The sequence below is a fragment of the Ornithorhynchus anatinus genome, chromosome 2, assembly GCF_004115215.2.
Source record: "Ornithorhynchus anatinus isolate Pmale09 chromosome 2, mOrnAna1.pri.v4, whole genome shotgun sequence".
NCBI classification, from domain to species: domain Eukaryota; kingdom Metazoa; phylum Chordata; class Mammalia; order Monotremata; family Ornithorhynchidae; genus Ornithorhynchus; species Ornithorhynchus anatinus.
Window position 1 is genome coordinate 44787909 of NC_041729.1, and position 22829 is coordinate 44810737.

At 45.3% G+C, this 22829-nt stretch overlaps 1 protein-coding gene across 1 annotated transcript in view; it reads right to left on the reverse strand.

Annotated features, from left to right (window-relative positions):
• Positions 1 to 17588, reverse strand: part of BRI3 (brain protein I3) — a 34417-nt gene extending 16829 nt beyond the window's left edge. The window contains exons 1-2 of the mRNA XM_029058048.2: positions 17176 to 17588; positions 11455 to 11542 (exon numbers count right to left, since the gene is read on the reverse strand). Of these exons, the coding sequence (XP_028913881.1) occupies positions 11455 to 11542; positions 17176 to 17368 (281 nt within the window). The 5' untranslated portion in view covers positions 17369 to 17588. The remainder of the gene's footprint in view (positions 1 to 11454; positions 11543 to 17175) is intronic.
• Positions 17589 to 22829: the final 5241 nt, after the last annotated feature.

Here is a 22829-nt window from a genome sequence, read left to right on the forward strand (position 1 = left end):
CTGGGGACTGGTTTTTCATCATCAGAAAAGACAGAGCAGGGAGCACTGCCAGTCCCTCCTCCCCCAACCCCGGGGCCCTACACTGTCATCCTTATATCCTTTATCCCAGAGAGAACCCATGTGACTATGAGGTGATGACCTGTGACCTCTCTCCCTTGAGTCAACACTCTCACCCCTCCTCTATCTGCCTCCCTCCCCCACAAATGGGCAGATGTTCCAGTGCTCCTCTCCTCCCTTTCACTACTGCTACATGGAATTCAGAACTTTCATAGGAACATACAGGAGCTAAGTTCCAACCCGGCGGTGCATTTAATAAAAACCCAGGAAGCTGCAGACAGAGCTTTGCTGCTTTTTATCTTAAGTTTCTGGGGCAAGACGCAATCACTAACTCTTCCGAGGACAATAAATGAATCAGGCGGGGAGCCTGGCTGTGCTTGGACAGGACTGAGCTTAGCTGTCCCTTGTGACCTGGCAGACTTGGCTCCACTTCATCCCAAGGCGCTCTTAATTGAAGACAACAGGTTTAGAGCAAAGGCACGTGCTTGATGTCCTTTTCTTCTAGGGCTGGACACCACCACAGAATATCAAGTGTCGAGGCAGACATCTTTGTTGCCGTCTGTTACTCCAGTTGGCACCTGAGAGCCAATCACTAGCCTTCTTTGCTAGCCTAAAGCCTGCACAGCCCCTCTCTGAAACAGGAACAAGAACCCCTAAATTGAAGGGGTTCACTGCTGCTGGAGCAATAATGATTGGGGGCAGAGGGGGAGGGGGGCGGCGTTGGGCTAAGTGGAGAAAGATCATGGAAAAAGTGACCCACTTCCTCCCCTTCTCCCCCAGAGTTGTTTGGGGATACAGGTCTGAGCTTGGTTCCATCCAGATAGGCACTCATTTCTACTCCTGCATTGTTTCCTGGCTCACAACCCTAGAAAAAATGCCAATAATGGCTCCGCATGCAAGGAAAGGAAAGGATGCTAACACAATTAGCAGATACTCAGGATTCGGCAATTACGTTTACTTCAGAAGACTTATCCATAAATAGGAGTGGGCTGAAGGTTATTTGACAATGACAGTCAGCTACCAGGAGGGCTTGGGCATTTGGTGACAAGCCCAATGGGACTACAGATTTCCCAAGTGTTACCATTTAAATACGTCAGTGCCTGTTTTTTGGTTTTTCCACACAATCAACTGACTACTAGCCAAATGCCTAAAAACAGTTATTTGATGCTGCAAGATGAAAGACTCACCTCACGATATTACTGCTGTCATAGGCAAAACAGTGACACAGCAGTTTAAAAGAAAGTGGCAAACCTGCTGATGGCAAAAATCTGCTGGTAGATGGAATCCCTAGGAATCAAATACATCTAGAGGGAGGACAGATTATTTCTTCACCTTACATGACTTGAACCCTCAAGAAATAAAGAGGGGCCAAGTTTTCAAGGGGCGACCTGCTAATTTTGTTCCTGACCACAAATGGCCACTTCCTCCTCTCTTTGTCCACACAAATGGCAACTGTGCAAGCAATGACCCAAAACAAAATGTCACTAATCACCTTCCCTCTCCACAACCTCCTTCCCGAAGCCTTCTCCATCCTTTTCTTCCCCAAATCCCACAACACTATAGGAGGTCAACCTGCCCAGAGCCACACCTAAGGACTCCCATTTTTGGCAAGACGTTACAGATGGAATGACAAATGGGGTGGGGAGGGGCGCACTACTGGGAAGAGGAAACAAAAGAGGCCCAGCTGAGAACATTTAAGTTGGCCCCTTAGTTTAAGGGCTAATTTTTAGAGATACGAAAAACAAAAACAAAAAAACCCCACATTTATTTTCACTGGATAAAATAAATTTTCAGAGCCACCTTTCTGATGCCCAATGGCATTTGATTGAGTTTCCCCCTCCCCACCACCTCTCTCACAAGCCCCAAGTCACTGGGCCTAAATCCCAAGCCAGTTCAGAACCCTCCAGCTTTCTGGGGCCCCTAAAGATCAGGGTGGCCCAAAGAAGGCCACACGCTTCCAAACCCACAACTCCACAGGGCTAGTCTAGAACCAGAATGGAATCAAGGATGGGAATTCAAAGTGCTATTTGCATGGGTGAATTCTCTGACCCTGACACACCAAAGGGAGGGCAGCATTCTTAACTCTTGAGAACCTACAGAAACTGCCCCCCTCCACCACTTCTCACTTGACTCCTTATATTAAGAGTAAGAGAAATTAAAATGCGCAAGTATGAGGTCTATAATAGCTAGTTGAGGATTTATCTTGGCAAGGTAGTCCCCAATTCCTCTATGAGAATCCCTTGCAGGGTTTCCATTATACTGCTATAAGTACTGAGGTAGATACAAGTGAACTAGGTTGGACACAGTCCCTGTCCTTCATGAGGCTCACAGTCTAAATAAGAGCGAAAACGGGAACTGAGGCATGGAGGCGTGAAGTGACTAGCCCAAGGTCACTAAGAAAGCATATGGCAGAGCCAAGATTACAACCCAGTTCTTCTGACCCCCAGGCCCAAGCTTCTTCCACTAGATCACGGTGCTTCTACCAACTAATTGGAAGAATTAGGTGGTTTTGAAACGAATGTCAACATCCTTGGGAGGAAAAAAATGCCAGGGTAAATATAAAACAAATATCAGGTCTGGCAGGATAATACCAATTACTCTGAAAGAAATTTATTCATCTCCAAAGGACTCTGCCATCTTAAATGCATCTAGTCATTTCATTATATGTTCTGGTGCTAGACAGATAATCAGACCCTCCCTCAGTTGAAGGATCATACTGTCCTTTCCAATCAATCATCAATGATACTAATTGAGAGCTAACTGGGTATAGAGCACTGTTCTATGTGCTTGGGAGAGTACAATACATAACAGAGTTGGTAGACATGACTGACTACTCATGATTACTACTAGATGATGACTACTAGACATGATTTGCTGCTCTTACCCAACTCAGTAAACATTTGTCTCCTTGACCAATTCCTTATCCAAACAAAAGCCAAGAAAACAGACTTGCTGATTATCACCAATTTACCAGCACTGTACCAGCAGGGGCACAAAAAAGGAATCAACTCTCTTTATCCCTAGAGAGACCTGGGCTGGATCCTGGGCAAAGTGTTCTTCTATCTCAACCAATGATACCACTTGATGTCTGTCAGGACAACTGCTAAGCTAAGACTGACCAGAACATCTGTAAAGCAGCTGTCTCAAACTGAAGGACCTGGAAAGGAAGTTCCAAAAGAGCTCCAGCTGATGTTCCTAAGCCAAGGAGCCTACATAACACCACTGTGCAGAACCTCAGAAACCAAAGTATAAAATGCCCTGCTCCTGATCTAAAATGCAGGGAGAGAAGAGATGGCAGAACAGAGTGCCAGGCCTGACTCATGATGCTTCTTTGCGCTTGCCACAATAAGCAACTTGTCCATTTTCATATCTTCCGGTGAAGATGTTCTCCAAGATTAAATTAACTGGGACACGGAGAGGGCTTGGTACATCTGGACAACACACAGGACCACAAGAGTTCTTTCCTTACAGAAAAAACCCTCAAAGAATCTAGTTGTCCACTAATGAAAAAAAATCCAATTTCCTCTGCTCCTGCTTCTATGTCACAGAACACTATAGCAAGAAATCCAGACCTTTAACTACCTCCCAAATACCGAGTCTTCCAATTCTTTCTCTTTTTTCTCCTTCCTTTCTTTCTTTTCTTTCTCTCTCTCTCTCCCCTGATGATTCTGTCAACTACTTTGTTGACAAAAACCAAAATCAGCAGTAGTGAGCGCCCCAAAAATCTTGCCCTCCCCAATCTTGCCCACACTACACCTACTTTCTCATCCTTCTCCAGAGCTCTCTTGAGATTGCCCACCTGCTTTCAAAACTAACCTACCCGCTCTACCTATGCCTCCAACTGGCTTCTCTAAAATTGCTTGTGACGCCCTTTTCCCCTTCCTGAACCCATCATCAATCATTCGTTCTCTAATGGCTCCTTACCCTCTGCTTTCAAACAGATTCACATCCCCCATATCCTAAAAAAACACACACACAAAATAAACTTCTCTGGACTTCACTACCCCTTCCAGCTATCACCCCATCCCCCTTCTTGACCCTCTCCAATCCAGTTTTCATCCTCTTCACTCCAGAGACTACACTATTCCAGGTCACCAATGGCCCCATTTTCACCCATTCTAATGGACTCTATTCTCATCTAATTCTCCCTGCCTTCTGGGCTGCCTCAGACAGCGTGGACCGCTCCCTTCTCCTGAAAAGGAGAATTTTCCTTTTGCACTATCAAATTTCACTATGAAGAGTTTCACTTTCAAGAATTTTCACTATTAAACCTTGGTTTTTCTGCCAGTCTTCTCCTGGTTCTCCTCTTGCCCTTCCAACCTATCTTGGTCCCTTTGACTCTTCCTCTGCCTCCCATCCTCCCATTCCCTAACTGTGGGTGTCCTTAAAGCTTATATTCTGGGTTCCCATCTCTCCCCAAAGCTACCTCACTATACCCGACTACTTTCCCAACTTGAATACTGCATCAGTCTCCTTGCTGATCTCCTTACCTCCTGTCTCTGCTGTCTCCAGTCCACACTCTTGTGCCTCAGATCTCTTTTCTAAAACATTGTTCTGCACACATCTAGCTACTCTTCGAACACCCCTATTTCACTCTGCAACAAGTTGAAACTCCTCACAGTTGGTTTTAAGACACACAGCTCTCTTCCTTCTACTTATCCACTCTCTTCTCCCAATATATCCCATCTCACCATCTTCATCCCTCCCATCACTCATCTAGGTAGGCGAGTAGTTCATCACTCAACCACTTACTGTGCATCATTCTTGTCTCTCCCATCACAGATTTCTTCTTGTTCATACCCTTCCTCTAGTCTGGAACTCCCTTTATCATCCCTCTTCCAGGAGGCCTTCTCTGCTCCATTTCTAATTTCTCCATTTTATATTCCCCAACTCCCATGCCAGCACTTTTGCAAGCTTTAAATACACCCTAATGTACATAATCTTTATATTCTATTACTTCCTCCTATCTGCGGATCACCTCAGCATCTGTCTCCCCAGCTAAACTGAGAGCTCCTTAATGGAACATCTACTAATTCTACTGCACTCTCCCATTTGCTTAGTATAAACACTATCACTGAGAGAAGCGGCATGGCCTAGTGGCAAGAACACGGGCTTGGGAGTCAGAGGATGTGGGTCTTAATCCCTGATGTCACTTCTTCCAATTCTCCTTCTCCTCTGTTAGTCTCTGTCTCTATCTTTCCTTATTGTTATAAGCCAGTCTCTAAACTGTAAGCTCATTATGGGCAGGGAACATATAATTCTGTTGTATTGTACTCTCCCAAGTGCTTAGTACAAAGCTCTGCGCACAGCAAGTGCTCAATAAATACCACTGAACTGACTCTCTGAGTTCCTCTCCTTTTTTATTTTTAACTATCTAGCATATCTTTACCTCCTTTTCTGTCCCTCATCTTGTCTTTCCTTTATCGACTTCTCTTCTGCTCTTTCCCTGTTTCTCCACCTGTGCCATTCCAAATACTAGCATTTTCTCCATGTTCCTGGGAGAGGGATGTAAGAGGGGGAGAAAGGATGGGAAAGGCTGGCAAGGCCATTTAATAACAGCAATAATAAGATTACTATTATTCCACAACCTACATGATTGGCATCTTCCTTTTCCTTCTCAGGACCATTTTCTCCACAGTCCTGAACCTGCAGACCTAGTCGAAGAGAGGAAGGTGGCTATGCTAGAGCAAAGGAAACAGGCAGGAGACCTGCAGGCTTGGTCAGGGGCTAGGCCACACTGGCTCTTCTGGCCAAGGGGAGGAAGGAGGCCTAAGAAGCTCCTGAGGCCTGGCCAAAACAATTGAGTACAGTGTGAGAAACCAGCCTGGACACTGCACTCCAGACACTAAGCTCAGACTGATTCCATGCTAGAGTCTGCACAAGGCAAAATCTGCAGGCCCAGCACAGTCCAAATGCAGATCACTGTTTTTAAAGTTCTCTTCCAGTGAGCCTCGTCCAGCCTGCTCTCATCTCACTGTTCTCCAGTCTTCTCCCTTCTACTAAACCAAACTGGCTTTTTTACTAATTCTTCCCCTATGCTCCTTTTCTCCCCTAGCCTCTCGCCCAGTTCACTTTGTACCCAAAACCTTTGCCCACGGTAAACTCAAACACGGTCCTCACTCGTCCCATCCGTCGAAATTACATCCCTTCCATCATTTAAATCACAGCTTAGACTCATAGCCTCCAAACAACACGCTCGGAAATTCCACTCCATCCTCTCTGCCAGCACATCCCTAAGCTATCACAACCCTTCAATCCACTCCAGTAATTACTGATTTTATCTGGGTCTATTTACTGTGTATGGTGACTATAAATTTGCCCTGTCCCCCTTATTAGATTATAAATCCCTAGAGGGCAAGTACTTTGCCTAATTATTAATGTACACCTAATTCGCCATGTCTATTATCGGTCTGTGAACCCTGAGGATACTCAAATTCATAACGACTGGCATAATATCGCTCTTTCAACTATCCAGTAGAGTAATGCCATTTTTCAGGCGGGGCTATTTAGAGATTTCCATGAAGTTCCCCTTCCCATTCCTCTTCAAAACAAACCTCTGCATTACCCTGCCAAGTGATCTGACAAAAGCAGCATTATAAATCCTAAAACCCATAGTTTCCTCTCTCCAGAAGCCGTATGGCCTAATAGAAAGAGCACAAGTCTGGGAGTCAGAGGACCTGGGTTCTAATCCTGCAACATCAGTTACCTGCCGTGTGACCCTGGTCAAGTCACTTAACTTTTCTGCACCTCAGTTCCCTCACTTGCAAAATGGGGACTCAGTGCCTGTTCTCCCTCTTAGGCTGTGAATCCCCTGCGGGACTCGATTATCTTTTATCTACCCCAATGCTTAGTACAGTGACTGCCACGTTACACTTAAATCCTATTATTATTGTTACCACCACTACTCAAAATGTCGCTCTGAGGGTGCACCCCTAAACACTCTAGCTCTAGAGCCATATCCTAAGAGAGTTGGGAGCCTTAAGCTCCTACAGCTCGCCTACCAAGTCAGCAGCAGGGCCAACCGGAAAGAATAGGGAACTGAAAGTCAGAGGACCTAGGTTCTTGTTCCAGCTTTGCTGACTGCCCACTGTGAAACCTTGGGCAAGTCACTTAAGTCTCCTCACCTGTAAAACAGGGTTCAAATACCTGTTCTCCTTCCCTCTTTGATTTAGAGCTCCAGGTTGGACATGGACAGGGTCCAACTGAATTCATTCAATCATGCTTATTGAGCGCTTACTGTGTACACTGAATTCAGTGCTTAGCACACAGCAAGCACCTAATACAGTTCATCATCATCATCATGGCATCTCTGACCTGGGGATGCCTTCAATCAAACTTTCCTCCAACCACTGTTTCTCTGTGACTGTCAAGGGGCACCAGTAGAAGCAACAATCACACCTGCTGGCTTACATAATGAGTCTCTGGGGCTCAATATAGCATTACCAACACACAATCAATCAACAGCATTTACTGAGCATCTTCGTGCACAGTAGCATATAAACACATGGGCAAGTACAACAGTGATGAGACATTCTCTGCCCTTAAAGGGCTTACACTCTAACAGGAAATAGCTCTCTGGAAGCTCTGGGGTCTTGTGTTCCTGCCAGCCAAAGAGGTGGCACACAGGGAAGAACGATGGGAGGTGCCTGGGCTTGGTCTGGTTCCTAGCATGCCCACAGCACTGCTTCTGGATTCCCTCCAGATCCTCAGAGCTGCTTTGAGCTTAGGAGACCAACAGCATCGAAGACCCAGGACCCCACCCCACCTAACAAGCATACTCCCGGAACTCTCTTGTCCACTTTTCTCAATGCCCCAAATACTATCCAGGAAGTGAAGGAGGACAGAGACTGTGGCATTCTCTAAGTTAGCTTCGTCGGTCTCCAAAGCCGACTTTCTTTTATATCATGGAAGCCTGGGAGCCTGAAGGACCTTGGTTCTAATCCTGGCTCTACCACCTGTCTGTTATGTGATCTTGGGCAAGTCGCTTCACTTCTCTGGGCCTCAGTTACCTCATCTGTAAAATGGGGAATAAGACTGTGAGCCCCATGTGGGACAGGGACTGTATCTATTCCAGTGCTTAGTGCAATGCCTGGCACATAGTAAGCACTTAAAAACCATAATTATTTTATTATGGCATGGGAGGAGAAACTTGGCAAGATTCTTTTTAAATTATTTTCCCCTCTTTCGTCTTCAGAGCCAGGCTTTCAGTGTCCAGAAAGCCTAATAATATTAATGATAATAATGATAATAATAACAATGGTATTTGTTAAGTGCTTACTATATGCCAGGAACTGTACTAAGCACTGGGATGGATTCAAGCAAATCGGGTTGGATACGGTACCCGGTCCCCTACCGGACTCACAATCTTAATCCCCATTTTACAGCTGAGGTACCTGAGGCACAGAGAAGTGAAGTGACTTGCCCAAGGTCATACAGGAGACAAGTGGCAGAGCTAGGATTAGAACCCATGACCTGCCTCCCAGGCCCGCGTTCTATCCACTAGGTCATAACACTCATGATTCCATTTCATATTGTTACTACTTTCCATATTTTAGTGTGCAGAGGCTCTTTATGTCCACCAAGGACCAATATCCAGTAAATAGCAAAGTCCAAAAAGGAAACAAACCTAGAATTTATATTCCATCAGAATACTGAAAATGAAACCATTTTCAGAAAAGTTTAACTGGAAGTGATTTGATAAGAGCAAGATAAAAAAAAATTGTTCTGAAACCCTAATTGGCTTTCATAGCACTTTGTTATTGTGTAAACACAGATTTCTTTTCCCCAGAGTCACATATTATTAAAAAGTTCATCTTTTCCTAACTACAGCAGAAATCAGTGTTTTATATAAGGGAACTTTAAAAATGCCACTACACCATCGGTAGATGCCCCAAGCAAGTAAAGATAAACGAATGAGGCACTTAACCGTTACCATCTCGGGATTCTACCAAAAAGCCGAAGAGCATAAACTTCATAAATTCACAGAAAGCTTTCCAAATACCAATATTTCAGCATTATGATCACAACTATGAAAGATTTCACAAGCATAAGACAGGGCCGGGGAGTTGGTCAGGAATGGCAAGGACAGCAGCAAGAGGATTGTTGTGCCTTTGGTTGAGGAAGAAAATGGATGTAGAAAATGCCTACAGTCCTATACAACTTTAGGTTTCTAGAAATGTCAATTAAAAAAAGACAATTCCTATTTGATTTACCCTCTTACCTGGGAATTCACTGTAATGAATGGGAAGAAGGATCACAGGAAGGAAGCATGGGAGAGGGGGGAAACCTTTCTAAAGCCCTCAATTACCCAGGTTATTTGTTTTGTTCTGATTTCTTTGGAGGGGCAGGGCGGGAGGAGGGAGGAGGTTGAAAAGGGGAGGGAAATGAAGAAATGCACATGGTCTAGGACAGTGGTTATCCCCAGGAGTTCACAAACACAACCCTGGTGTACTTCAAAGAACTGCTTCTGATAAGCAGAGAAGCAGCATGGCTTAAAGGAAAGAGTGGAAGGCTTGGAAGTCAAAGGACCTGGGTTCTAATCCCGGCTCTGCCAATTGCCTGCAGTTTGACCTTGGGTAAGTCACCTAACTTCTCTGTGCCTCTGCTTCCTCATTTATAAAATGGGGATTAAATACCTGTTCTCCCTCTTTCTTAGATTATGAGCCCTTTGTGGGACAGAGAATCTCCACCCTGATAAATCTGTATTTCCCTAGTGCTTAAAATGGTGTCTGACATGTAGTAAGCACTTAAACAAATAACGTTTTATTATTATTATTATAGATACTGCTCTTTCATGAGCAGTATGTGCATGTATGCACAAATGAATGAATGTGGGGCTACGCACTGAGAAGGGAAACATGAAGGACCGAGAAGAGGAAGTGCTCTAGATGCAATCTTGGAGTAGAATAACAATCAATAATAATAATAGAAATGATAACTGTGGTATCTGTTAAGGACTTAATATGTGTCATGCACTGTACTAGAAACAAGATAACCATATTGGACACAGTCCCTGTCCCGAAGAAAGCTCAGAATGTTACTGTATCAACATTTTCTAACCCCTCTGTGGATATAAGTACTACTGTCTCACTGAGTTCACACACTTGGAAGGTATTCTCTTGCCCGTACTGGCCAGCACAGGTAAGCCATGACTTTTTTTTGTTTTTTCCCACAGTACTGACCTCACTCCTTCCCACCTCTGTCCTTACTCTCATGTCCCTTCCCCTCTACTCCATATGCCTTCAGCTCCCCTGCTCCTCCACCTCTCTTTTCCTGGTCCTGCTAATGCGAATCCACCCCCACCCTCCCTAACCACAGCCCCATAAACTCCATCTCCATTCATGTGCCTCTTATTAAACAACAAAACAACAACAAAAAACCCCAAAAATGTTTGTCTCACTTTCCTCCTGCCTCTGCCACATGGTTCCAACCCAGCTCTTCCTCACCCTGAGATTGATACTGAGACAGGGGGAAAGGTGGCCCAAGTTCCAAAAATAAGTACACACAAGGAGAGTTCGGGGTTTCAGGGAGCAGCAGATGAAGGAAGGAGAGGTGAGCTGCAGGGACACAACTTTAAAGGGGGTCAGAGCAGGAGGGCATGGTTTTACCTGAACTTTGGCTGACAGCAACTGGGAGATTTACGTTGTGTCAACCGGCCAATGTGTGCCTCCGTCGCCTCCCCACTTACAATTTGTGAAAAAGAACAGTGAAAAGAGCAAAAAATATCCTCCAGATCCCCCGCCTCCTCAAAATCCAACTCACAGCTCCCTGCAGTGATGAGGGAGAGAGGGGTGAAATGACCACCAGAAGTAGGGGAATGCAACGCTATGCCATCAGGGCTGAAGGTTTCTGATCAAGGAGCCTCCTAGGGCATCACACTTGGTGGACGGGCTCGTCAGGAATCCTGAAAACAGCCAGCTCCCTTAGGCGGTGTGGCCCCCCGAACACCGACCCTCTGTTAGTCCAAGGCCCAGCCTCAGCCCTGTGCTGCACACGCTCTAGCCACAAATGGGTTTTGAATGTAAAACTCTTGCATGCATTTTGCAGTAGTCTGTAGTCCTGCCCACCAACTCACTAGCTGCACCCCTGCCGGTGAAAACACAACCGGCAGGGATGAGACGGTGGGAGTGCCACTCTCCAAACCCACCACCGTTAGCCTCGATTCCTACAGGTGAGTTTTTGGAGCCATGGCCTCTGGGACCAGTGGGCCACTAAGGCAGTACAGGCAGCAGCAGAAGTGGCAGTCAAGGAAGCAGCACCTTCTATTTCCAACCTCCTCCCCAGGGGCTTCAGCCCACCTCTCCATCATTTCCATTACCATGACATAATGTTTGGTTGATTTCAAGGTCAGAGTTAGGTAAACCATCTTAAAAAAGAAAACATGGCCAAATACCATACCTGCAGGCTGGACAACCTCCAACGACCACTATAGAAGAGGCAGGCTGTTGGATAACAGTGTAAGCTCCATGGGGGTAGTTCGGTCCAACTAATGGTAAGGAGAAACACATCAAAGGGAAAAGGGGAAAAAAAAAGACTATGAATAAGTCTATTTCATTAAATCCCGCAACAAGAGGAGACTGGCAATTTTGTTACACTTTCTAACGAGAAAAGAATATTAATATAATCACTGGATTTCAGTAATACTATAAAAATCACACAAAAGATTTGGTTAGAATCATTTATATATGCCACACACCTCACAGCTTTCATTGGATACAAGTCTTTAATAGATCATACATTTAAATTCAAACCTTGTGGATGGAATGCAGTAATTAGTGCCTGTTTCCTAAAGGTGAGGTATAATTTTACCAGCTTATGTTAAAATTCTAAAATTTAATTTCAACAATTCTGCAGCCCAAAGTTCATACAAAATCAACTAATTTCTAAAAGATTCACTTGGGTTGGTTTCAAGGACCAGCCAGTAAGCCCACTGTGGGCAGGGACTGTTTCTCTTTATTTCTGTATTATACTGTCCAGTGCTTACTACAGTGCTCTGCACACAGTAGGCGCTCAATAAATACAATTGAATGAATGAATATTTAGTTAAATTTGCATTCAAGTTGGGACTGGATGGTTGTTGGCACTGCTTACCAGTTTACTTCAGGGTTGGCCTGCGGGTTAAACAGTAACTACCGTACAAAGACAGGAGAAGAAAGGGGAGGAAGGCACATTCTACTTAGAGCAGCAGTGTGTTAATCCCCTCTGCTCACTGGGTAACATATACAACCACCAAGACCAGAACCCAGCAGAAAAGTGAGAGGGTCAGAAAGACACCATTCTAACCTGGCCTGTTTTAATTACTAAACAAATCCAGCTTTGTTTACTACTATTTATTAGAGAATAAACATCTACCTTTTTGATTGGGAGTTCCACGAAGGTCAGAGACTGTGTTCAATTCCCACCTGTGAGTTTTCCCCCAGTACTTCGAGAAGTTTTCTGCACACAGTAAGGGCTTAATACTATTACTACTACTTTGAGATGGTTTGGTCTGTGCTCTATTCCCAAGCTTTGCCACTTGCTTTCTGTATGGCCTTGGGCAAGTCTCTTAACTTCTCTGGGCCTCCGTTCCCTAATCTGTAAAATGGGGGAAAAGATCCTGTTCTCCCTCCCCCTTGGACTGTGAACCTTATATGGGACAGGGACTGCGTCTAACCTACTTATTTATAGTGGTTTTATCCCAGGTCTTAGCATACAGTGTGGCACAGAAGGTTTAACAAATACCACTATTGTTATTCATAATAATAAAAACAGTAATAATATTGGGACTACTACTCCTGCTGGATGGCAAGGATCATGTGTTTTCAGTTTCCGTACAGCACTTAGAATAACACCATGAGTAAGTATCCTATATTTCTCAAAATATCCTATGGCAATGTTCTTAACAAATTTAACATGGACCCTTGGGGAAAAAATAATCATGCAGAAAAGACTATTTTGTCTTCTAGTATTAGGTTCACAAAAAATTTAAAAACCACAAAAAAAGTTTGCATTCCTTCGGGTCACCAAATCACAGATATTCATTTCTCCATGGGGAAATGGCCCAGAGACCACTAAAATTGAACCAATGGGGTCCCCATAGACATGGGATGGGGGGAGGGGGGTTGGCCAGTAGTCACCAGGGTGCAATGAATGCCTGGGATCCTTGTGGCAGTTTCAGACCCAGGATAGTCTTGCCTGAAATGGTGTTGGGCAATCAACCAATGGTATTTACTGGGTGACTGGGAACTTACTGTGTACAGCGCAGTGCATGGGACAGTACAATGAGTTGGTAGACCTGATTCCTGCCCACAAGGAGCTTACAGTCTACAGGGGAAGACAGACATTAAATAAATTATAGATAAGGGGAAATGGGAGAGTATAGGGAGAGTACTGTGGGGCTGGGGTGATGAGTGTTTGAGGGATAGTCAATCAGTCAATAATATTTATTGAGCGCTGTGTGCAGAGCACTGTACTAAACACTTGGGAGAGTACAATACAACAATAAACAGACATTCCCTGCAGCAAGGAGCTTACAGTCTAGAGGGTGAGAGAGACATTAACATAAATAAATAAATTACAGAAATGTATGTAAGTGCTGTGGGGCTGGGAGGGGTGAAGAACAAAGGGAGCAAGTCAGGGATGCAGAAGGGAGTGGGAGAAGAGGAAAAGATGACTTAGGGAAGGCCTCTTGGAGGGCATGTGCCTTCAATAAGGCTTTGATGGTGGGGAGAGCAATTGTCTGTCAGATATGAGGAGGGAAGGCATTCCAAGCCAGAGGCAGGTCGTGGGTGTGAGGTCGGAGAAACAGACAAGATCCAGGTATAGTGAGAAGGTTAGCATCAGAGGGGCGAAGTGTGCAGGCTGGGTTGCAGTAGGAGAGCAGTGAGGTTGGGGGCAGGGGCGGATGGGGGGGAGAGGGCACTCAAGGTGATTGAGTGGTTTAACGCCAAAAGTGAGGAGTTTTTGTTTGATGCGGAGGTAGATGGGCAACCACTGAAGGTTCTTGAGTGGGAAAACAGGGTCTGAATGCTTTTGTAGAAAAATGATCCAGGGAGGAGAGGTCAGCAAAGGAGGCTGATATAGTAATAGAAGAGGGATAGGATGGTGATTGGATTAAACTGGTAGTAGTCTGGATGGAGAGAAAAGGGCGGATTTTAGCGATGTTGTGAAAGTTGAACGGACAGGATTTAGTGATGCACTGAATATGTGGGTTGAAAGAGGGAGGAGTCAAGGATAATGGCAAGATTAGGGCTTGTGAGACAGGAAGGATGGTGGTGCCATCCACTGTGATGGGAAAGTCTGGGGAATGGGTTTTGGGTGGGAAGATAAGGAGTTCTGTGCTAGACATATTAAGTTTGAGGTGGTGTGAGGACATCCAAGTAGAGATGTTTCGAAGGCAGGAGTAAATGCAGAGAGGGAGAGAGATCAGGGCTGGAGATGTAGATTTAGATCCAAGGGCCCAGGTGACACAGAGGGGACAATAAATACAGGAAATGAGGGCTTAGCCAGGCAAGACCTTTTGGAGGAGATGTGATTTAAGTAGGGCTTTGAAGAGTAGGGGAGTGGTGGACCATCAGATATAAAGGGTGAGGAAGTTCCAGGCCAGAGGAAGGATGTGTGCAAGGGGTCGGCTGCAAGACAGACATTATCTAGGTACAGTAAGTAGGTGTGGTACAGGAAGACTGTCCCTTCTAAGAAGTGATTACCTCGTACATATTTTACGATTGATTTTTTATTTTTACACTGACTGGATTACATCTTCATTCAGTTACTGTCTGTGATTCCTCCCATCTTGCGTGAGAGGCCCTTGTGGGCCAAAGACCCCTCTGAATTTATCTGCAAAGACCTACCCCAGTGCTTAGCACATTGTAAGGACTTAATAAAAGAATTATAATGGTAATCCTTTCAAGCACAAGCAACACACAACAATATCTGCTTTCCTCTATTTTTTAAAAAGGCTGTACTATTACCATTGTAATAAATCACAAGTAGCTCTCAATTTTCCAATCAGGGAGTGCAAACCTAAAATAAAACCTTATTTTAGGCATCAGTTCCAGAGTACTTCCTAGCCAAGTTTTTCAGAGGTTCCTTCCTTTCTCTTCTCACCCTTTTTGAGAGGTTTCCCCTCCTCTCATCTGCCTGGGATGAGACAAGCAAAAGGAGGGAGGGAGAAGAGAAAAAAAACCTGCAGAAGCCTCAAACTGGATTATCAGTCCTTGAAAAATTAAGAGTTGGCTTTTTAGGGAAACTCACAAGTGCTCCAGAGAATAACTCTATTAACTTTTCACCCCCACTGGGGGTAATAAGGAAATAAATCATTTTCAAGTACTGATCGAGCATCTACTAAAGGCTTGGGAGAGCAGGGAAGACAAACACTGAACTAATATACAGGTAGGAGGAAAGAAAACGAGGGGACTATGTAGAGGAGTTAATGCCTAAATAATAGGATATGCAAGTGTTCAGTTGGTCCAGAAACCCTGGGGTGACAGTTGGGGGATATAACCTAGGGAGATTAGACATTAATCTAGGAAGTCTTCTTGATGGAGATGAGATCTGGGCGTATTGAAAGATGGAGAGACAGCTGTATTTGAAGGCAGAGGCAATTTTAGATGGGGGAAGGGCACTGACAAGGAATGGGGGGCAGGGGAGTATAAATCTATGCACTTGGGAAAAGCAAAGAGTGCAAGTTGGGGTGTAGTGGGAGAAAGGAGTGGGTAAGTAAGAGGGAGCAAGCTGATGGTGTGTCTTAAAGCCAGTGGTTAGGAGTTTCTGCTTGATGTGGAGAGGAATGGGTAACCATTGGAGACTTATGAGATATCAGCGGAATGGCATCTTGGAAAATGATCCAGGTAGCAGACCGAAGGAAAATGCATCTTGTGTCTCCACTACCCTAGCACAGTGCCCGAGACATAGCAAGCACTTAAATACCATAAAAAAGTGTGAGTGGGAGATAGGACATGTATTAAGCAAGTCTGAATTCATGCTCTGTAGTTTTATTGTTGTTTTTACAGTATTCGTTAAGTGCTTACTATATGCCAGGGACTGTACTAAGCAGAGAGATAGATATAAGATAATCAAGTTGGATCCAAACCCTGTCCCACAAAGGGACTGGATCTCCATTTTGCAGGTGATGGAACCGAGGCACAAGGAAGTTAAGTGACTTGCCCAAGGTCATAGCAGACAATGTGTGTGTGTATGGGGGGGGGGGGGGGTGTCTGGAATTAGAACCCAGGCCCTCTGACTCCCAGTCGCGTTCTCTTCCCACTAGGCCACGCTGCTTCACAGTCCTTCCATCCTTATTCCTTTTAATGAATATTTTTCATAAATGCTAATGGAAAAATTCACTTTAGCCATGAAATGAGCCACAAGCAGGAGGTTATTGGGAATGGCCAGTGAGTGATGATGGTACACCCTGCCCAGCAAAGGGATACTCAGTTTGGAAATGAGTTCGTGGCCTAGTAGCAGCTCCAAATCTTGAGACACATTTATATTTCCACTCCATGCTGCGCTGCAGCCCACTCCTTAAAGGAGCTATTGGAGGGTCCAGTTTCTGGATACTAGGGGTGTTTAAGACACTCGGCAGCTGCTCCCTGGCAGGGAAGGACATAATTTAAAGGGCTGTCTTTACAACTGACCCCGGCTCTCCACCCCGCCCCCCCCCAACACACACACACACAGAACACAAACTCCAAAGTTTCCTCACTACGATAAACAGCCTTCCCTAACTTGCAACTTCGCTCTGCCCTGGAAAACTTCCAGGAGCAGCCCGGACCTCCCTGGCAGAGCTCTTTCCTAGGCTCCTTTTTGCAAAACTCAGTGCTCAGCGCTTTGCAAGGAGGTAGCTCAGTGCGCCGCCCAAGGTGCATCCAAAGGGTGGAGGTGGGGGGGGCAACTTTGGGAGTCACAAGCTTTCGCTCCAGGAGGAAGGGAACGACTTCGGAGCCCGCAATCTGCCGCTTTGTTTTTCGTCTTCGGCCCCGAGGAGACCAACCCCCTCCTAATAAAAGGGAGCCCGCCATCCGCTCCCTCCCTCCAGAAATGGGGGACGGGGAACTCCAGGCTGCAAACTTTTTTTTCAGGGCCCCTCTCGCCCTCCCCGACTTGGAGGAGAAGGGGGGAGGGAAGGGGCAGGAGACTCACCTGGGGTGGTGTAGGGGTAGGGCGGGGGCTGAAAGGCCGGTTGGAAGCCAGGCTGGAAATTGGGCTGGGGGGGCTCGGCGGGGATGGCCCCGTAGTTGTGCTGCTGGTGCTGCTGCCCGTAGGCGTAGTCGCCCCGGCCGGCCTCCACGGTGTAGGGAGGGGGTCGGTCCTGCAGCAGAGGCTTGCTATCCATGCTGGGACGGGGTGCAGAGGAAGAGCAGCTGCAGCAGCGTCCCGCTGCTCCCGGGCTGGGCTGGCCACCAACTTAGTGGCAACTGGCGGCTGCTCCTCGGTCGGACCCCCGAGCGCCCCCCTGCGGCGGGGGGATTTCCCCCTCCCTCCCTCCCTCGCTCCTCGGGCGCGCGGACAAGCACGCGGCTCCCCCTCGGGGGAGGGGGCCGGGCGCGCGCGGGCAGGGGGTGCGCGTGATCTCCCCCCTCCTTTCCCCCCCCCCCCCCCCCCTTTTTTCCCCGGCGAGGCGGCCGATGGTTTCCCGGCCGGTCACAAGACTGGGGTCACGTGGCGCGGCTCTCCCCGCCGGCCGCGCGCGCGAGCGCGAGCGGGGAGGGCGGGCGCGCGCCGGGGAGGCTTAAAGGAGCCGCGCGGGGCCCGGCACCTGTTGACGACGACCGCGACCACGACGACGACGACGACGACGACCACGACGACTTGGGCCCTGACCACAGCGCTGCGCCGACCGCCGCCTCCCCCCTCCCCTCCCTTCCAAGCCCCAGCGTCTCCCCCCGAGCCCCGTCGCCCTTTCCTAATGAGAAGCGGTAATTAAAACCGCCAGGGCGGTCGCCAAATGACCTCGAAGCCCCTCAGAGGGGCCCGCGCCCTCCCGCCTCACACCTCACAATGACAGGAATACCGGCGGTATTTGATCAGCGCTTACTCGGGGCTCTATGCACATATATCGGGACCTATTCAGTCAGTAGTGTTTCATTCAATAGTATTTATTGAGCGCTTCCTATGTGCGGAGCACTGGACTGAGCGTTTGGAATGGACAAATCGGCAACAGATAGAGACAGTCCCTGCCCATTGACTGGTTTATAGTCTAGTCCCCTCCTCCTCCTCCTCATAATATTCATTCAATAGTATTTATTGAGCGCTTCCTATGTGCAGAGCACTGGACTGAGCGCTTGGAATGGACAAATCGGCAGCAGATAGACAGTCCCTGCCCATTGACTGGTTTACAGTCTAGTCCTCCCCTCCTCCTCCTCCTAATAATATTCATTCAATAGTATTTATTGAGCACTTCCTATGTGCAGAGCACTGGACTGAGCGCTTGGAATGGACAAATCAGCAACAGAGACAGTCCCTGCCCATTGACTGGTTTACAGTCTAGTCCCCTCCTCCTCCTCATAATAATATTCATTCAATAGTATTTATTGAGCGCTTACTATGTGCAGAGCACTGGACTAAACGCTTGGAACGGACAAATCGGTAATAGTATATACGTATACTAGCATACATATACATATACTATGTACATATACTATATACCAGCATAGTTATGTATATACTATATACGTATAGCATATGTATATGCTATATGCATATAGTATATGTATATAGTATATGACACGCAAATTCGTGAAGCGTTCCATATTTTTCTTCCCCTTGACGCTGTTTAGTGCCATTGTTCTTGTCTGTCCGTCTCCCCCGATTAGACTGTAAGCCCGTCAAACGGCAGGGACTGTCTCTATCTGTTGCCGACTTGTTCATCCCAAGCGCTTAGTACAGTGCTCTGCACATAGTAAGCGCTCAATAAATACTATTGAATGAATGAATGAATATTCTGTGTACTAGTGTAGTACACAGGTATAGTATATGTATATAGTATATACACATAGTATTTGTATATACTATATACATGTAGTATATGCTGTGTACTAGTGTAGTATACAGGTATAGTATATGTATATAGTATATGCACATAGTATTTGTGTATACTCTATACATGTAGTATATGCATATAGCATAATAATAATGTTGGTATTTGTTCAGCGCTTACTATGTGCAGAGCACTGTTCTAAGCACTGGGGTAGTTACAGGGTAATCAGGTTGTCCCACATGAGGCTCACAGTTAATCCCCATTTTACAGATGAGGTAATTGAGGTAACTGAGGCCCGGAGAAGTTAAGTGACTTGCCCACAGTCACACAGCTGACAGGTGGCAGAGCCGGGAGTCGAACCCATGACCCCTGACTCCGAAGTCCAGGCTCTTTCCACTGAGCCACAGTGTATATACTATATGCATATAGTATATGCGTATAGCATATGTATATATAGTATATGCATATAGCGTGTGTATGTATAGTATATGCGTATAGCTTACGTGTATATAGTGTATGCATATAGCGTGTGTATGTATAGTATATAGTATAGTATGCTAGTATAGGATAGTATGTGTGTATACTTTATACATATAGTATATGTATATGCTATATGTATATACTATACAAGCATACTATGCTAATATAGTTTAGTATACAGTATACACATGTAGTATATGTATATAGTATATACATATAGTATATGTATATACTATATGCCCGTAGTGTATGTATGGGCTATATACATATACTATGCTAGTATAATATATGTACATAGTATATGCATATAGTGTATGTATGTGCTATATACATATACTATACTAGTATAGTACATGATTAGACTGTAAACCCCTCAATGGGCAGAGACTGTCTTTGTCTGTTGCTGATTTGTACATTCCAAGTGCTTAGTACAGTGCTCTGCACATAGTAAGCGCTCAATAAATACTATTGATTGAATGTATGAATAGTAAATGTATATATACTATATACATATACTATACTAGTATACATATACTATACTAATAATAATGTTGTTTTTTGTTATGCGCTTACTATGTGCAGAGCACTGTTCTAAGCACTGGGGTAGATACAGGGTAATCAGTTTGTCCCCTGTGAGGCTCACAGTCTTAATCCCCATTTTAGAGATGAGGTAACTGAGGCACAGAGAAGTGAAGGGACTTGCCCACAGTCACACAGCTGACAAGTGGCAGAGCCGGGATTCGAACCCATGACCGCTGACTCCCAAGCCCGGGCTCTTTCTACTGAGCCACGCTGCTTCTCAAATTATTCCTTCCGTCGTATTTATTGAGCAATTACTGTGTCCAGAGCATGGTACTACACGCTTCGGAGAGTACAATTTAACAATAAACAGACACATCGCCCGCCCACAAGGAGCTTACAGACCAGAGGGAGAGAGGGACATTAATGTAAATAAGTAAATTACAGATAAGTGCTGGAGTCATTTATTTAATGAATTTATAAATTCCCAATAACAAAGCAGACTGTAGGCACCTTGACGGCAGGGACCAGTTTTTTTGCTTCTATTCTCCCAAGCCTCTGCTCTTTCCACTCTAGAAAATGTACATCCTTGGAGTTTTTATTCAGTTCATTCATTGAATCGTATTTATTGAGTGCTTACTGTGTGCAGAGCACTTATGCTAAGCGCTTGGAAGGTACAATAAGGCAATAAAGAAAGAAAATCCCTGCCCACAACAGGCTTACAGTCTAGGGTCAATCGTTGTTGATCGGCAGGCTGCCCGGGGCAGGATTTTCGGGTCAAAGAGTCAGACTGCTCCCTTCTAACTGGGGGAACTATTTCATTTCCATCCAACACAACACTTGCCTTAACACTGCTATCTCTCGGGCACTAGCTCATTATGGGTAGGGCACGTGTCTACAACTCTATTATATTTTACTCTCCCAACCACTCACTACAGTGCTCCGGACACAGTAAGCGCTCAATAAATGCGATTGATTGATATGCAGAGTTGTACTGTTCAAACCCAATTCAGAAGTTTCACAATCAAGGAACTTGTCCGGGGCTGCTCCATGAAAACAAATATGACATCAGAGGGCACTGGTGAGAATTTGTCATCCAACCATGACTGCACCCCAAGGTGCCAACTCCACAGAATGGGGGTCATTGCCCCCGTGGGTTTCTTAACGTGAGGCAAAGTCATTGCTTTAATCCCCAAACTTTTGGGAGCTTGACTCCCACGCTCATTATTATTCACCCCGGCTTTAACAATCAAACCTGAAAGCTTTCATATTATGCTGAAGATATTCCCCACATCGATCTTTGGTGGACCTGTTAGCTCTTTGAAACCAAGCTGATAGCCTCAAATGCCATCATTGTCAATCCTGCACCTAGTTCTCCTCTTATCCAGGCGGGGTTGCATTTCTGAATAACCCCACATTCAGGAAAATGTTCGCTGTAGGGATTTGCACACCATAAATGCTCCATAAATGCTGATGATTGATTGATTGATTGATTACTCACCTCGTGTCCAACACCCAGGGCACGCCTATAAACCTTTGCTTCCAACAACACGTCATTCTGAATCCAGAGAGCGGCACACTGTGGGAAGAATGTGTTCCTTCCTAAATTTGTTGTGGAGATATGCATTCCGGCAGAATTGAGTGTACTGACTGGGTGATTGTTGTGTACTGAGCATTGTACTAAGCACCTGGGAGAATATAAGCAAAAAAACTGGTCCCTGCCATCAAGTGCTAACAGTCTGCTTGCTTGCTCACCCTCTATCCACCCCCCCCGTATTTGAAATGAGAGATTGGCACCTGTGATAGTTCACATTAATCTCATGGAAGAAAACAAATCACCTTCCATTTCCCACGAAAAAATTAATACTGTAGACTCCCTTTTCTTGACCCAGAAGAGAGTAAATTATCTGAATTAATGACCCCAAGACTACTTCAGAAAATAAAAAATTTGAATGACTAAGCAAAAATGGGTTTGGCTACCTTGCCCTGGCACCTGCCCAATTTTGTTCAGTGATCCGGACTTTTCTTCTTATTAGTCTTATCTTGTTAGTTTCAGTTCAGATAACCAGCTGGTTCAGATAATTCCTTCCACTGATTCTGAAGAAACAATTTCAGGGGTGCTTTTTGAGCCTTCTTATTTCTTACAGTTGAAAATGACATGATGCAGCCTAACGCTGGACCAGTGGTTTCCAAACAATTTCTGCCAGTGACCCCCTTTGGCATCTTAAGAGCCCCTTTCAATTTCATAAAGAACTTTTCTTTTTTCATAATACTTCCTCATCTCCCTGACACTTCCTTCTTCAACATTCCCCTCACAAAAAAAAAAGGCTCCCACTTTTCTTCTGCTCCTTTCTTTTCAAAAATTTTCCTCTGTGTCCCTACTTCCTACAATCCAATAACATCTGGATCTTCTAAATTGAAGCACCTTGAGGGTAGGGAACATATGTACTAACTGTAATGTACTCTTCCAAGTGCTTAGTACAATGCTCTGCATATAGTAACCATTTAATAAATACCAAAGATTTACTGATCTTCTGAGTATGCTTGCTTGAGGATCTGAAGACACTCATATGGTCCTTGAGGGATTCATAGACATTTCTTTGGGAAACAATGCCCCAAATGCCCCAGTCTTCACTAAAATTTTACCATGAAAATTCAGTTAGGATTCCACTCAATGGCCAGATGGACTATAAAAACTGGGAGGAGAGTCACAGCTTTAGTTCTCAAACCTAAACAATATTGATTTAGTTTCTCCTTTGACTCTCCTTAAAATTAGCTAGAAGGAATCTAAACAGATCATTTCCTCTATTGCCGGCTC